At 37.3% G+C, this 17,063-nt stretch overlaps 1 protein-coding gene across 3 annotated transcripts in view; it reads right to left on the minus strand.

Annotated features, from left to right (window-relative positions):
- LOC106867197 (uncharacterized) overlaps positions 1-17,063 on the minus strand; it is a 104,638-nt gene that overhangs the window by 43,303 nt on the left and 44,272 nt on the right. For all 3 annotated transcript variants that reach the window (XM_089349754.1, XM_089349756.1, XM_089349755.1), the window contains exon 2: positions 12,210-12,324. In XM_089349754.1, coding sequence (XP_089205880.1) covers positions 12,210-12,313 — 104 coding nt within the window. In that variant the 5' untranslated portion in view covers positions 12,314-12,324. The remainder of the gene's footprint in view (positions 1-12,209; positions 12,325-17,063) is intronic.

Consider the following 17,063-nt stretch of genomic DNA (forward strand, 5'->3'; position numbering starts at 1 on the left):
AAAAAGCATAGAATTGCGGTTATATAAATTGAAATTAGGAACCAAAAGTAATTGACTTTGAAAATATTGTGCTAAGATGATACCCACAAGCAAAAATACTCGTTTGTGTATATATGTATGTGTGCGCCTATATCTTTCATCGTTTACTTGTCTCAAACATTAGACTGCGGCTATGAGTTACAAATATACTGAAATGTTCTCAATGCGTATACAGAAATAACACTAAACCATGTTAGTGTTGCGCACGGTTAGTGGTTTAGTCATTTAGGAACATCTTGCTTTGAACGAGAACTCTCGATCATCATCAAACAATCGCACTAAGTCTGTTCCTTTCAAATGCAGAAACCGAAACCAAGCAATTCAACAAATGCCACCTGCCACAAAAAAAAATCTCATTCTTTCATTCAGATAGACAGCTTCAAGGCTGGTATCATCATCGTTGATACGAGAAAGATTGGTATGACAAGATTATAGACATGCTAAATTAGAGGCGAGTAAACATGTGTTGTGTGCAAAATGTAAGGTGGAGATGAACTTCGGTCAGATATTATACGTGCAAGGAACACAGCTAAAAGTAGATCTTGGTAGGTTACAGCACTGCAGTGAGTGGAGTAGACATAATTGAGACAGTCAGAATATGAAGCAGAAACATTTTGTTGACCAATCAAATAATGCAAAAGCAATTTCATTCTCTCTATATGCACACCAATTAGAACTGACAGATAAGCAATGAAACCATTTTTTTAAATGAGGGTCTCTTAGTGAATTATTCTATGGCGAGCAACGACTGGGAACTACTTTAATAGTCATGTTGAGTCTTACCATAATGGCTGTTCTAGTGTTGTCGGAGGTATCAAGACTGAAGAAATATTAAACCTCATGAAGTTTTGTGATGCATATGACCTAAGCATTTGCAAAACTAACATCATGAAACCTGCCGACTACATGATAAATCTATCAATTGGGTTAGCATGCAAGCTAGATGGACTGCATACTCAGCGAGAAAGAAGATGGATAGATGGTGGTTGCGAAGACGGTATCACTCCAGAAAGAGTAGTGATTAATCATACCGAAGTAAGAGATGAACGGACGCAAGCACTCAAGACAATTTGGGTTTAGAAGGCATGGAAGCCGAAAGGTTTCCGAAATGTACTACATGACGCGTAGAAAGAGGAAGGACAAATGTGAAATCTATAATTTACCGGACAAATGCGAATTTCTACAACCCAATCTACTGTGATTGAGCCAGAGAGTGGATCTATGGATGGATCCAAAATCCAATAATGCTAAAAATGAGGTAGTGATTAGATTTGTCTGCTAGACTGTCATAAAAACTAAAAGACCTGTCTGGAAAGATATGCATGCATGTGTGTGTGTGTGTGTGTGTGTGTGTGTGTGTGTGTGTGTGTGTGTGTGTGTGTGTGTGCCTTGTATCTCTTACTTGTTTTAGTCAAAGGACTACAGCCATGCTGGAGAGCCGCCTTGAAGGGATTTTTAGTTGAAAGACTCGACCCAAGTATTCACTTTTGAGCCTGATACTTATTTTATCGGTCTTTTTTGCCGAACCGGTATTTTACGGGGACCGACACTAGCTGTCAAGCGGTGGTGGGGAACAAATGTAAACACTTAACCATTCCTGCTCCAATATGTATGTATGTCCGAGTATTTGTGTATGTGTCTGTTTATATATATATATATATATATATATATATATATATATATGTATGTATGTATGTATGTATGTATGTATGTATGTATGTATGCATGTATGTATACGTATACGTATATATATATATGTGTGTGTCGTATATAAATATACATATATATATATATATATTGGGTCATCTTATAAATATTACGGTTTTTTCAATTGCATAAACTAAAAGTCAGAGGGGGCGGTATAAACTACCTGCATCAACTTGCTATAAAAGCAAGTAGTAATTTTACCTTATACTTATTCTCAATGCAAGTTTTGAAGTGTGCAGTTCGCTTTTAACATTTAATTTTTTCAGAGCTATAATAGAGGTAACAAAGGGGTATATTCGGCATATCTTGCTTTATGAGTTCAATAAAGGCAACAACGCAACGGAAAGTGCGAGGAATATCAATGTAGTATATGGGGATCAGACAATAAGCGTAAGCCAGTGTCAATGGTGGTTCCAGAAATTGTGAACCGGAGACAACAGCCTAGAAGACGAACCTCGTCCTGAAAGATCTATAGAGCTCGACGACGTCCTGCAAATCCTGGTGGAACAAAATCTCACGTAACTGTTGAAGGAACTAACAGAAAAGCTTAGATTTGGTCATTCAACCATTCATCGACACCTACGTGTCATCGGAAAAGTCAGCAAATTGGGTCAATAGTTTCTTAACAAACTTTCCGAGTCTAATCGTACGCAGAGAGTGAATGTGTGTTCTTCTTTGGTATCACGTCTCACAAATGAACCTTTTTTGACCCGAATAGTGACTGGTGATGAGAAATGAGTTCTCCATAAAAATGTCAAGCGCCGAAGACAGTGGGAAGGGAAAGGAGAAACACGGGCACCCCAGGCTAAAGAAGGTATTTACCTACGTACGGTTTTGTCATCTGTTTGGTGGGATATGAAAGGTTTAGTCCACTTTGAACTTTTAAACTCAAACCAAACGATAACAAAGGAGATCTACTGCGAACAGCTTTAGCGGTTTAAATCAGCGTTAGAAGAAAATCTTTGGTTTTAAGACGAAAGCTGTTCTTCCATTAGGATAATGCTCAGCCACGTACAGTGAGGATGACATTGCAAAAGCTGGAGCAGTGTGAATGGGAAATGGTGCCCCATCCACCATATTCACCAGACATTGTCCCATCTGATAATCCTTTATTCCACAGTCTTCGAAATCATTTGGACGGAAAAAATATGAACACAGTAGAGATGGTCTGAACAGTATAGGAGGAGTATTTTCCATCACGGACAAGTGAATTTTGGAAGAGGATCCTTGCAAGTCTACAAGATAGATGGAAGAGCATTGTAGAAAACGAAGGAGATTTTATTTTAGATTTAAAAAGAACTTTGGTTATCTTAATTTTGGAAAATAAAAGAAGTATAAAAGAAACCGCATTATTTATGGGATGACCCAATATATATGTGCGTGTGTTTGTGTGTGTACATGTGTGCGCGCGTGTGTGAGTGTGTGTCTATTCTAATTCTTTTACTTGCTTCAGGCATTTGACTGCGGCCATGCTGGAGCACCGTCGATGTATATATTGATATATATATGTAATAGTATCGTTCTCTCGCTCTCCCTCCCTCCCTCTCTCTCTCTCTCTCTCTCTCTCTCTCTCTCTCACTCACTAATTGACAGACTGACAGATAGGTAGATAGATGCATGCAGGATTACTATACATACTTACGCGCATGCATATATATTTACATACATATATGCATACATACATACATACATACACACACACACAGATACAAACATACATACATACATACACAGATACATACATACATACATACATCCATACATACATACATCCATACATACATACATACATACATACACACACACACACAGATACATACATACATACATGCACAGATACATACATACATACATACATACATACATACATCCATACATACATCCATCCATCCATACATACATACATACATCCATACATCCATCCATCCATCCATCCATACATACATACATACATACATACATACATACACGCATAACTGCTACATATGTGTCAGCGTCTGTGAGTTTGCATGCGTGGGCGTATAAATTTCCAGTGTAATCGAAAACTAAAGATATAATTTTAGTAGCACTGACCAAAGTTACACTTTGTCTTCGATCCATTTCTTAATGCGGTGACTCATAATAACGACTACGCTTCTCATTGCAGTATTATGATCTCAGTTTGCAACACTATGCTACTAACTACAATAACAGTATGTTTCATTTAACTATGTCATGAAATCAGCTTAAAGTACACGCCTATACTCCAGCCTTTACTTATGTCACAGACTCTGTGTCTCATTCGTGTTGCTTTCTGTGTTTCTATGTTTCACTCCACTTACAAAATCGATTTTTTTTACCGATGAATAATGTCTCGGTTTTCACAATGAAGCTTATGATAGAATGTGGTGGCGTTTATGATATTCCCAGATGCACATACACGAAAATAAATTTTAAATGGCCACAGTATAGCTTTGTTAAGCTAAACGCAAGCAAACTAGTGGAGACGAGAATGCATTTACCAAAGGTTTATTACTTTAGGTACAATAGGGCTCAAGTCTATACTTCGCTGCGGGCTAGCTAGGAAGTTGGTCAGCAGAAAATAGAATGACTTCCGGGAAGAAGGTAAATGGAAGAATGTCTACAGCTTTTTAAGTTCGGACCTACCACTTTATATGGCGCCCCGGGACATTTAGATCTCCACATGGCTTGATCTCCTTCATATCAAACATATATCAAATTTCCGTTTTCTCTAACAGGAAGCAATTACCATAAAGTAAAGTGCAAGGAATCCGAGTTTCTACCGATTTAAGGTTTAATTTTATTACAGCACTTTAGCTGCAAACGCCCAAAGGAAATGTACGAATGACACATCATGTCACTCGTTTGCAAAAGTCTTCTTCGTGTTCCAACAGAAAACTGTAAACTTGTTCTTATGGTTGTTGGCACTCCGTCGCTTACGACGACGAGGGTTCCAGTTGATCCGATCAACGGAACAGCCTGTACGTGAAATTAACGTGCAAGTGGCTGAGCACTCCACAGACACGTGTACCCTTAACGTAGTTCTCGGGGATATTCAGCGTGACACAGTGTGACAAGGCTGTCCCTTTGAATTACAGGCACAACAGAAACAGGAAGTAAGAGTGAGAGAAAGTTGTGGTGAAAGAGTACAGCAGGGTTCGCCACCATCCCCTGCCGGAGCCTCGTGGAGCTTTAGGTTTTTCGTTCAATAAACACTCACAACGCCAGGTCTGGGAATCGAAACCGCGAGTCCGCTGCCCTAACCACTGGGCCATTGCGCCTCCTGTTCTTATGACATAAGACCTAATAGCAGTTAAAGGAATGTCTGGAGGGATTTGGGATTAACTCAGTGATTCTCAAATTGACAAACAATAGCCTCCCTTACAAGCATGTAAGAGAAATTTTTTGCCCACCTCCTCTTCATTAGTGAGAAGACAAAATAGAGTTTTCGTTCATATAATACTTCTTTCTTTGGTGTTGAACGAGTCACAAAAGCTGGAAGCCAACTTAATTTTATTAACCGTGGTAATTTGTTTGTTCCTTTTCAATCTTCACAGCTCCGACACGGTAAGCATTGGATAAACTGGCGTTACTGCTAGAAACATGGCATGTGAAAACAAAATCCAATCTTATTTAATCATTGATCAGAGAGGTCAGATAGTGGAGTTAAACTAGATAACGGATGAAGTCACCCACCCAAGAATTGGCACGGTAACTCCGGCAAGTTTCCATACAGCTTCTGCCTACCCAAATTTCGGTCTTAGAGCTTTGGTTAACCCGAGGTTATATTGACAGATATTTTCCCAAATTACTGCGCGATGGAATTAAACATGACAGTCACATAGTTATGAAACAAATTCACTTCTTAACTACACAGCTATGCTTAGAATGATGAAACACAACTTCTGCAAAAGTTTATAATGCTAGTTATACCAACTATCAACTGTTAGTTATACAGAGATCCGAAGAAACAGCAAGCTCACGAGCCAATGAAAGAGCGTCTACGTGGTCGCTCGACCTGCAAGAAGTTTAATATCCAAATTGTTTTCAAATTACAATCTATCTTGTAGCTTTTTGCCTGTCCTGTGTATTTGCCTGGCATTCATGCATCATATATGACACACATTTCCATTTTGCTTTCCAGCACCAGAGTAATTTTGGACTTATGAAAGGAATGTTTTCATTCCTCAGAATGTGTCAAAAAAGGATTGCAGCGTAGCTATAACAAAGACTTGATGCAATACATAGTCAATCATTTATAAACAGCTTCCGTAGGAATACCTAAAAGTTTGAAAACGAACACGAGCGTTTATAACCAACTTATTAAAATGATTTGTACAAAGTATAAAAAATGTAAAGGACACGCTGGATAATGTAGTTCAAGATAAACTGTGTTAATAAGACTGGATGGTCATGAATAGAATAAACTTGACCATAGGTACAGAGGTGACCTGGAGTTGATCAACATCAATAATAACAATGCTTACAATAGATTTGAATTTACGTTTTTTCAGTCGTAAATCATTTCATTTCCACATAAATTACTTGACGGTTGAAAGGTAAAACCGACTTTGGTGGAACATATTTTATTGGCCCCGGAAGTGTAAAAGACGAAGATGACCCCAGAAAAGAGAAAACAAAAACGTACGAGGTATAATATGGAATATAAATTTAATACTGAACAATAAAACGATCTCGCTAAGTTAAAGTGAAGAAATTGCATGTTCCTAAGTGATACCTCATCATCTCTTACATTCTAATACAATCTATTTGAATTACGAATGGTACCAACTGCTGTTACAAAACACAAACAAAGCTGGAGATCGGTAAAGATAATTTTAAAAAGCCTGATACGATAGCTATCAACTCAATTGAATCATTAAATCAAGTATTTAAAAGAAATGTTCATGGCAACAAAGATACGTAGAGTGCAACCGAGTAACGTGAGCAACCGTCACGTATCAAACGACAGTTATTGAGAGAGATAAAGTGACAGTATCACACGTTATCTAAGGTTACTAACCTCCAGGGTGCATTTAAGTATGTTGAGGTAAATGGATAGATTGATCATCAACGAATGGAAATACGGACAAGTAAATAATTTAACGTGTCTTATCTAACATGTTTAACCCTTTCGTTACTGTATTTATTTTGAGATACTTTGTGTTTCTTTCAATTAACTTTAAACATAAAGAATTTTGTAAAATAACTTAGTTATTATTAAGCTGGTGTTAGGAAGGTAATGGCGAACTTCTATTGACTCTTTCGCCACAACTTTTTCTCACTTTTTCCTCCTGCATCTTGCAGCTCACCTACGACGAACCTATACGCCAAGGAAACCAGGAAACCGGCCCTTATGAGCCAGGCATGGCTCGAGAAGGAACATACAATACACTAGATGTATACATAAATAGGTACTAGGTGCCAGCATGGCTATCTTCTCAACCATGTCGTTCTAGGTTATGTCCCAGCGTATGGTATTTTGAGTAAGTGTCTTCTACTGTTGCCTCAGGCTGACCAATGCTTTGTGAGTGGATTAGGTAGCTGGAAATGGAAAGAAGCCCATCGTGTGTTTGTGTGTGTGCGTACTACCCTCATCTAGACATCAAGTAATAAGGTTGTTTGTTTCTAGTCCTCCGTGGAAAAATATACCTAAATATGGGGGAAATAATACCTTGTTAGGAAAGAGGTGAGTGTTGGCAACAGGAAGGGATCAAGCCATAGGAAATCTGCCCCAGTAAATTCCATCTCATGCATGCAAACATGAAAAGGTGAATGGTAAATGGTGATGTGGAGGAGAAAGTGTAAGTCTAGTTTCAACTAGAATCGAGCTTAAATACTGACATACTTGGCAAACAACCGAAACACAAGCGTAAAAATTAAGTTCAACTAAATACTGTAAAATAGGGTTTATTAAACTGGTGTAAATTTCATGGTGACCAGTAATAAAGTCACAGGAAACAAAAGTCACAGTAATAAAGTCACAATTTTGGTTAGGAAAACAAGTCACAATTTATGGGATCTAGACAAAACCCTTCAAACAAACCCCCTGTAACTTTTCCCTGACATTTTTTCCTGTAATTTTTTTTACCTGGATTCAAATTTCATACCCCGAAAAGTATATTTATTGATCCGGGACTTTTTAAATCTTTTATTTTATTTTAAATCTTTTATTTTATTTTAAATCTTTTATTTTATTTTAAATCTTTTATTTTATTTTAAATCTTTTATTTTATTTTAAATCTTTTATTTTATTTTAAATCTTTTATTTTATTTTAAATCTTTTATTTTATTTTAAATCTTTTATTTTATTTTAAATCTTTTATTTTATTTTAAATCTTTTATTTTATTTTAAATCTTTTATTTTATTTTAAATCTTTTATTTTATTTTAAATCTTTTATTTGTTTCTGTCATTAGACTGTGGCCATGCTGGGGCACTGCCTGGAAAGTTTTAGTAGATCAAATCTACCCGACTACTTATTTCATGTCAGGTACTTATTCTCTTGGTCTTATTTGTCGACCCGCTAGATTATGGGAACATAAACAAACCAACACTGATTTGTAAATAGTGGAAGTGGGGTACAAGCACAAACATACATACATATATACACACGTTTGCACACACACACACACGTATGTACATACATACATATATACGTAAACATACACACACATACACACACATACACACACCACACACATACACACACCACACATATACACACATGCATGCATGCATGATTTTCACACAGATTCTGCCTCCCAAATTCACTTTCAAGACATTATCAGTCCAGGGCTACAGTAGAAAACACTTGCCCAAGGTGCTGCATAGTGGGACTGAACCCAAAACCATGTGATTGCAGAACAAGTTACTTAACCATGCAGCCATGTCTGAGCCTACTTTTCTATTATGTTTTTTAAAATGTTGAGGTTGTGAAAAAAATTTGAAGTAGGTCTATTTTTTGCTTTCATCATTGACTTCTTTCAATCAATGGACTGTGGCCTTGCTGGAACGCATTTTGAAGGGTTTAGTGGAACGAACCGACCCCAAGAATTATTTTTAAAGTCTGGTACAAGTTTCATTGGTATTTTTTCCCAAACTGCTACATTAGGAGGACATAAACAAACTGACATCAGTTGTAAAGCAGTGGACAAGACAAACATAAAGACACACACACACACACACAATAGATAGATAGACAGATAGATAGATAGAAAGATACACAAATAGATAGATAGATAGATAGATAGATAGGTAGATAGATAGACAGATACACAGATAGATGACAGCCTTCTTTCATTTTCAATCTCCCAAATCCACTCACAAGGCTTTGTTGGTTGGTCTGGGGCAATAGTAAAAGACACTTGATCAAGGTGCCACACAATGAGACTGAACCCAAGATATCACAGTTGAGAAGCAAGCTTCTTACCCACATAGCCATGCCTGCATCTATTTTGCATACTGTTTTTTCTTTCTATCATTTCATATCTAGCAATCTGCTTTGTATGGTTTTTAGTAACTGTGTTGCTAATGGAATTGTTTTAATTCAGAAGACTGTTTGGTTCTGATATCTTTTCATCATTAATTAGTTCATAAATAAATGAAATAACGTTCTATTCTATTTTTATTGTTAATTAAACTTCAAACAGTTTGTTTATTTTTCCCTTTTTTAATTCCTCTCAGTTTATTGTTTTATTGTGGTTAAAGTATAATCTCCTATAACCAAACAATGTAAACTAATGGGAAATTTACTTTCAAAATGATGCTAGCAGGTAAAAATGGAATGAAGAAATGTTGAAAACTCCTACAGTAAATACAAAGGAACAAAACAGATATCTGTAGAGAAATTGCTATCTCAAGAAATAGTGGCTTCAAATTTTTGGTACAAGTACAAAGCCAGCAGTTTTATGAAAAAGAGCTAGTCAATTGCATCAACCTCAGTACACAACTGGTACATATTTTACCAATCCCGAAAGGATGAAAGGCAAGCATTTATCCCAGCAGCATGTGAACTCAGAATGTAGAGCCAGAAGAAATGCCTTTAAGCATTTTGTCTGGCGTGGTAACAATTCTGCTGGCTTGCTGTCTTGCACTTCAAGAAATGACATTAAGTGCACAATGGTGGAAGCTAAATTTCTTATGTGGTTTAGAGGTCCGCTTCCCAATTACATGGATTCAGGTTCAGCCCTGCCATGTGGTACTTTGGGCAAATGTTTTCTATTATAATCCAAGACTGACAAAATCTTTATGAGTAGATTTGGTTGACAAAGACTAAACGAAGATTGTCATACATGTATATGTGACTATGTGTTTGTATATACTTTCTCTTTTAATCTTTTACTTGTTTCAGTCGTTTGACTGTGGCCATGCTGGAGCACCACCTTTAGTCGAGCAAATCAACCCCAGGACTTATTCTTTGAAAGCCTAGTACTTATTCTATCAGTCTCTTTTGCCGAACCGCTAAGTTACGGGGATGTAAACACACCAGCATCGGTTGTCAAGCAATGTTGGGGGGACAAACACAGACACACAAACACACACATATATATATATACATATATACGACGGGCTTCTTTCAGTTTCTGTCTACCAAATCGACTCACAAGGCTTTGGTCAGCCCGAGGCTATAGTAGAAGACACTTACCCAAGGTGCTGCACAGTGGGACTGAACCCGGAACCATGTGGTTGGTAAGCTACTTACCACACAGCCACTCCTGCACCTATATGTATCTGTATGTGTGGGAAGGGGTGTTTTGCATGTCTGTCACTATGTTTCCTTTTCATGATATTGCATCATAGTTGTAAATGAGCATCGTTATCATAAAAGGGGTGTTATTTGTTTCTAACTTTCCGTGAAAATATATCCAATCCAATCATGGTCAAATATTGTCTTGCATGGAAACATGCATGTAAGAATTAGTGATAGGAAGAGCTTCCAGCCATAGAAAATCTGTCTCAACCAGTTCTGTGTGACCCACGCAAGCATGAAAAAAGCAGATGCCAAAATGATGATGATGATATGATGATGATGATGGAAATGATGATGACAACAATAATCAAAATTGAAATGAATAAATATGAAAAAGTAATAATTTTAGAAAAGACTAAATACAATAACATTTTCCATGGAAAGCTTTTAGTGGAGGGAACGTCTAGTAAATTATATTAATTTCAAACAAATGCTTCATTGAAATTTATTTTATTGATCCCAGATGGATGAAAAGCAAAGCCAACCTCAGCAAGATTTAGCCTCAAAATGCAAATTGATGTAACTAAATATAATACTGAAAGACAACTTGACTGTCACACCACGAATTCTGCCAAAATGTAATGCTAATAAATATGTTACTGGCTGGTGTATAAAATGTCGTTTGCAAAAAATTCTTAACTGAATAAAATTTATCGCATAGTTGGAGAAAGGAAACAAAGACCTAGCAGTGAATGCTACCATTTGTTAACGAAAAGGGGAAATAATTTCAAAACATTAAACATTTTTTCTTTGTAAATTAATTTACATGCTTAGGAGAAAGTCTGGAATAACTATGAAATCATTTCAGTCTATAAGAACTTATCAGCATAGTACAGTCTACTTATTTAACCAAATTTGTGATATTGGCCTAATTGAGTTATTTCTTTTAGCTTATGTTAATTTTTTAATTAAGCAAACTATATTGTGAAAAGGTATCATTTTGTTTTTGTTTTTAATGTAAAAATTTATAGGTCTTGGGTAAGCCATTGAATTACATCCAGTGGTAAAACTTCTGCTCAAGACTTTAGGAGCTACTCGGTGGTCACCTAATCACCAAAATCCCCAGGTGTGCTCAGGCTCAGAGTAGTAGTACCTGTTAAGGGTTCTGGCTAATGTTCAAATAACAAAAGTGAGTCTTATGATAAAGATACACAGAGCTCAAAGAATAGCTGTCATATGTCACATAATTATCTCCCCTTATGTTTGACAATTTCTAACAATTGCTGTTAAGTTTTTTTTTTTTTTTCTCCAACTAAGAAAGAAATTTCAATTAATTACAAATATTTTGTGTACTGCACTCAGTACATCACCTACTCATCATCTTCATCATCATCATCATCGTTTTAACATCCAGTTTTCCATGCTCTTTCTGTCACCAACCCTCTCTTGTTTCGAAATAAGATAATGTTTCCCATTGTCCTTTGTACAATAAACAGCTTAATGGTTGAAGATGTTTTCACAGATAGTTGCAAACAAATAACACTGATGGTACGAACAGTGACATTGTTTATATTCAGTATGCAAATTTTAAGATCCAAGAAAGAAACATACACGCACGCACACACACACACACACACACATCACATGGGACACAACACAAGTGTTCTGTATCACACTGTTTAGCAGCAATAAAAATTGCAGCTATGTTAGCATGCTAAATCAAAAGGAGACCCTTAAAACAAAACAATGTATTCTGTTATGATAATATTTACCATTTCCATGCTCGGCTTTGATATTCCGTATGTTGCAGCTTTGAAGCAATTATATGAATTTCTTTCAACAGGTTGATTCCAACAAACTCTGGTCTCCGTGACATGATTCTATAGACTGAAAAGCAAAGAGAAAAAAAGAAAAAGATATAGAGCCTTGCATGAAAAGAATCTGGAAGTTCGAATTATGTACTGAAAGATTTTTAACCCTTTAGCATTCAGATTACTTTGTCAAATGTAATGCTTCTTTATTCACATTCATCATCATCATCATCATCATTTAACGTTGGCTTTCCATGCTAGCATGGGTTGGACGATTTGACTGAGGACACACACACACACACACACGCACACACACACACACACACACCTGCTCAGTATGTAGAAAAGGAGTAGGTAGTAACTCTATAAGATGTACCCGGTGCAAGCTATGGACACATAAGAGGTGCAGCAACATCAAAGGCAGGTTAACTAGCAAGTTAGTTTTTGTTTGTGGCAGATGTTCAGGTGCAATAAAGACTGCAAACAAACAGGAAACAACTTCTATCTCATTCCAGGGTGAAAAACTAGAGGTAGTCGATAGCTTCCGCTATCTGGGCGACCAAGTTAGTAGTGGGGGTGGGTGCGCTGAAAGTGTAGCTGCTAGAATAAGAATAGCCTGGGCAAAGTTTAGAGAGCTCTTACCCCTGCTGGCGACAAAGGGACTCTCACTCAGAGTAAAAGGCAGACTGTATGACGCATGCGTACGAACAACCATGCTACATGGCAGTGAAACATGGGCTGTAACTGCTGAGGACATACGTAAGCTCGCAAGGAATGAAGCCAGTATGCTCCGTTGGATGTGTAATGTCAATGTGAATACCCGTCAGAGTGTAAGTATCTTGAGAGAAAAGCTGAACATTAGAAGCATCAGTTGTGGCGTGCAAGAGAGACGATTGCGCTGGTATGGACATGTGGTGAGAATGGAGGAGGATAGCTGCGTGAAAAAGTGCCACACCCTAACAGTTGAGGGAACCCGTGGAAGAGGTAGGCCCAGGAAGACCTGGGCTGAGGTGGTGAGGCAAGACCTTCGTACATTGGGCCTCACCGAGGCGATGACTACGGACCGAGACCTTTGGAAATGGGCTGTGCGTGAGAAGACCCGGCAAGCCAAGTAAGATCGTTGCCAGTGCCCCTGGACTGGTTCTTGTGCGGGTGGCACATGAGATGCACCATTTTGAGCGTGGCCGTTGCCAGTACCGCCTGACTGGCTCCTGTAGGATTTTCGAGCGAGATCGTTGCCAGTGCCCCTGGACTGGCTTGTGCGGGTGGCACATAAAAGACACCATTTCGAGCGTGGCCGTTTTCGTGCGGGTGACACGTAAAAGCACCCACTACACTCTCTGAGTGGTTGGCGTTAGGAAGGGCATCCAGCTGTAGAAACTCTGCCAAATCAGACTGGAGCCTGGTGTTGCCATCCGGTTTCACCAGTCCTCAGTCAAATCGTCCAACCCATGCTAGCATGGAAAGCGGACGTTAAACGATGATGATGATGATGATGATATATACGATGGGTTTCTTTCAGTTTCCATCTCCCAAATCCACTCACAAGTTTTTAGTTGGCCTGAGGCTATAGTAGAAGGTACTTGCCCAAGGTGCCACATGTGTATGTATCTGTGTATATATATATGTATATATATATATATATATATATATATATATATATATATATATATATATATATATATATTATGTAACTGGCTTCCATGCCGGTGGCACGTAAAAAGCACCCACTACACTCACGGAGTGGTTGGTGTTAGGAAGCGCATCTAGCTGTAGAAACACTGCCAGATAAGACTGGAGCCTGGTGCAACCTCCTGGCTTCCCAGACCCCAGCCAAACCGTCCAACCCATGCTAGCATGGAAAACGGATGTTGAACAATGATGTTGATGATGATGACGACCTATGCGATTATCTCAGTCTATCTATCTATTCACACACAGACACGTATGTTTTTATATATATACATATATACTTATATACACACACACACATACATCTATATGTATTTAAAATCTTTATCCAGAGGCAGGTTTAGGAGGTCATAGATCCACAGTTTATTATCAGTGCTACAGAAGGCTGCAATGTGATAACTCATACAAAAACTGGAAAAACTTTTATACCTTGAAAGCAAAGAAGAGTTTATTGCTTGAGCTATTTGAATAACTTTATGCTTATGCATAATAAATATCGCTAGTTTTTCTCAAATTCTAATGCTTTCCTACAATATAATTAGATATTTACCAATAGCTACATCTCTAGCGATTGGTTATATTTAATTGAAAACAAATTGAACTCTTTTGGGAGTAGATGCAGACATATAACAATATGATATGTGATATATTTCCTTGAAGAAAAGAAAACAAGAAAATACATAAATAAATCGAATCCCCCCCCAAAAAAGTAAAATTATTATTATTTTTTTTATATTATTGTATATTGATTTCTTTTTATTAAACATAATTTTTGTTAGGTGGTGGTGTGAAACATAGATGTTTAAATAGCTATTAGAGAACAGTAAATAGATACACTGAGATATACAGATAGATATCCCTATGTTTTTAGTATGGTGGTTTAGCCCCAGGTCAGCATTGATAGAAAGCATAGACCTATAATCAGAAACGCTTCATTTGTTACTATTCCAAATGATGATGATGATGATGATGATGATGATGACAATGACAATAATATATTAAAATTAGGTGTAGGAGTGGCTGTGTGGTAAGTAGCTTGCTTACCAACCACATAGTCCCGGGTTCAGTCCCACTGCGTGGCATCTTGGGCAAGTGTTTTCTGCTTTAGCCTCGGACCAACCAAAGCCTTGTGAGTGGATTTGGTAGACGGAAACTGAAAGAAGCCTGTCATATATATGTATATATATATATATGTATGTGTGTATGTGTTTGTATGTCTGTGTTTGTCCCCCCAACTTCGCTTGACAACCGATGCTGGTGTGTTTATGTCCCCGTAACTTAGCGGTTCGGCAAAAGAGACCAATAGAATAAGTACTAGGCTTCCAAAGAATAAGTCCTAGGGTTGATTTGCTCGACTAAAGGCGGTGCTCCAGCATGGCCACAGTCAAAAGACTGAAACAAGTAAAAGAAGAATAAAAAGAGTATGAAAGAGTAATAATTTTAGAAAAGAGTAAGGCAGTGAGCTAGCAGAATCGTTAGCACATCAGGCAAAATACTTTGCAGTATTTCATCTGTCTTCATGTTCCGAGTTCAAATTCTGTAGAGGTTGGCTCTGCTTTCGTCCTTTTGGGATCAATAAAATAAGTGCTAGTTGAACATTGGGAGCAATTCAATTCACTTAGATCCTCATCCAAACCTGCTGGCTTTGTGCCAAAATTTGAAATCAATAATTTTAGAAAAAAACTTAATATAATAACATTTTCCATAGAAAGATTTTAACTGAGGAAATATCTAGCTAATTATATTGATTTCAAACAAATGCTTTACTGAAATTTAATTTTTTTGATCCCAGATGGATGAAAAGCAAAGCCATTGTCAGCAAGATTTAGACTCGGAATGCAGATTGATGTGATTAAATATAATACTGCAAGACATCTTGATAGTCAATCCACCAATTCTGCCAATATGTAATGCTAATAAATATGTTGGTGACTATTTCAAATGCCTTCCATTCATTTAGACACAATGTTTCTAAAACTTCACTATCCAATATGGTCCTTACTTTGTTTAAAAAATTATAGAATTTGAATTGATTTCTAAATAGTTGAGCAATCACATAAACGTTGTTTAAATGGTTTATTTATCTATGTGCTTAGTCTCACTGCAAAATTAGCTTAACAAGGGCCATGTCTTGATAGATCAAGCTAAGGATCAAATTGACCATTCCATCTGGTCATTTTGATCTTTAGCAATTCATCAGGATTTATTCCTATACATACATACATACATACATGTTATCTTTTATTTTTTACTTGTTTCAGTCATTAGAATATGGCCATGCTGGAGCACTGCCTTGAAGAACTTTTAGTTGAATTAAATCAACCCTGGAACTTAGTTTTTTTTTAAGCATTGTACTTATTCTTTCAGTCTCTTTTTTTGAACCACTAAATTATGGGGATGTGAACACACCAACACCAGTTGTCAAGCAGACACAAAGACACACACACACACACACACACACACACACACACACATTCAACTGTCTTCTTTCAATTTCTGTCTACCAAATCCACTCACAAAAGTTTGGCTAGCCTGAGGCTATAGTAGAAGACTCTTGCACAATGTGCCATGTAATGGGACTGAACCCAGAACAATGTGATTGGAAAGCAAGCTTCTTACCACACAGCCATGCTGATTTTTCTCTTATAAATCTACATACATCCAGGTAAACTATCACCATTTTATATTTTTAATTTCATGCGTGCACATTGTTTATTTTTTATTTTCTCAACTATACAGTATAGTAAGGAAAACAGCACCATGATGCAATTCACTCTGCCAGAAATTTGGAAACATGTTGTAGTGCTGGGTATTCATGCTGGAAGTTCCAATATGAACATTTCAGAGTGTTTGGGTGTCAATTTGAGGACAGTGCAATCTGAAGACATGTACCAGTCAACACCATAGTGTTTAGAGTGATCACTTGTTATGACAATGTTATGTCTCCATTCATTTGCCCACGCAGCCTCAGACTCAACACAAAGGCCTATATCAAGTCACTGGAAGAGTTAGTGTTGCCCTGGGTCAAGAGGGTGGCACTTAGAAGACCCTATGTCTGGCAACAGGATTCTGCACCATACCACACAAGTAGGAGAATTCAGTCATTGCTGTCAGACAATATCT

Source organism: Octopus bimaculoides, chromosome 3, assembly GCF_046866305.1.
Source record: "Octopus bimaculoides isolate indiv1 chromosome 3, ASM4686630v1, whole genome shotgun sequence".
Taxonomy (NCBI): Eukaryota; Metazoa; Mollusca; class Cephalopoda; order Octopoda; family Octopodidae; genus Octopus; species Octopus bimaculoides.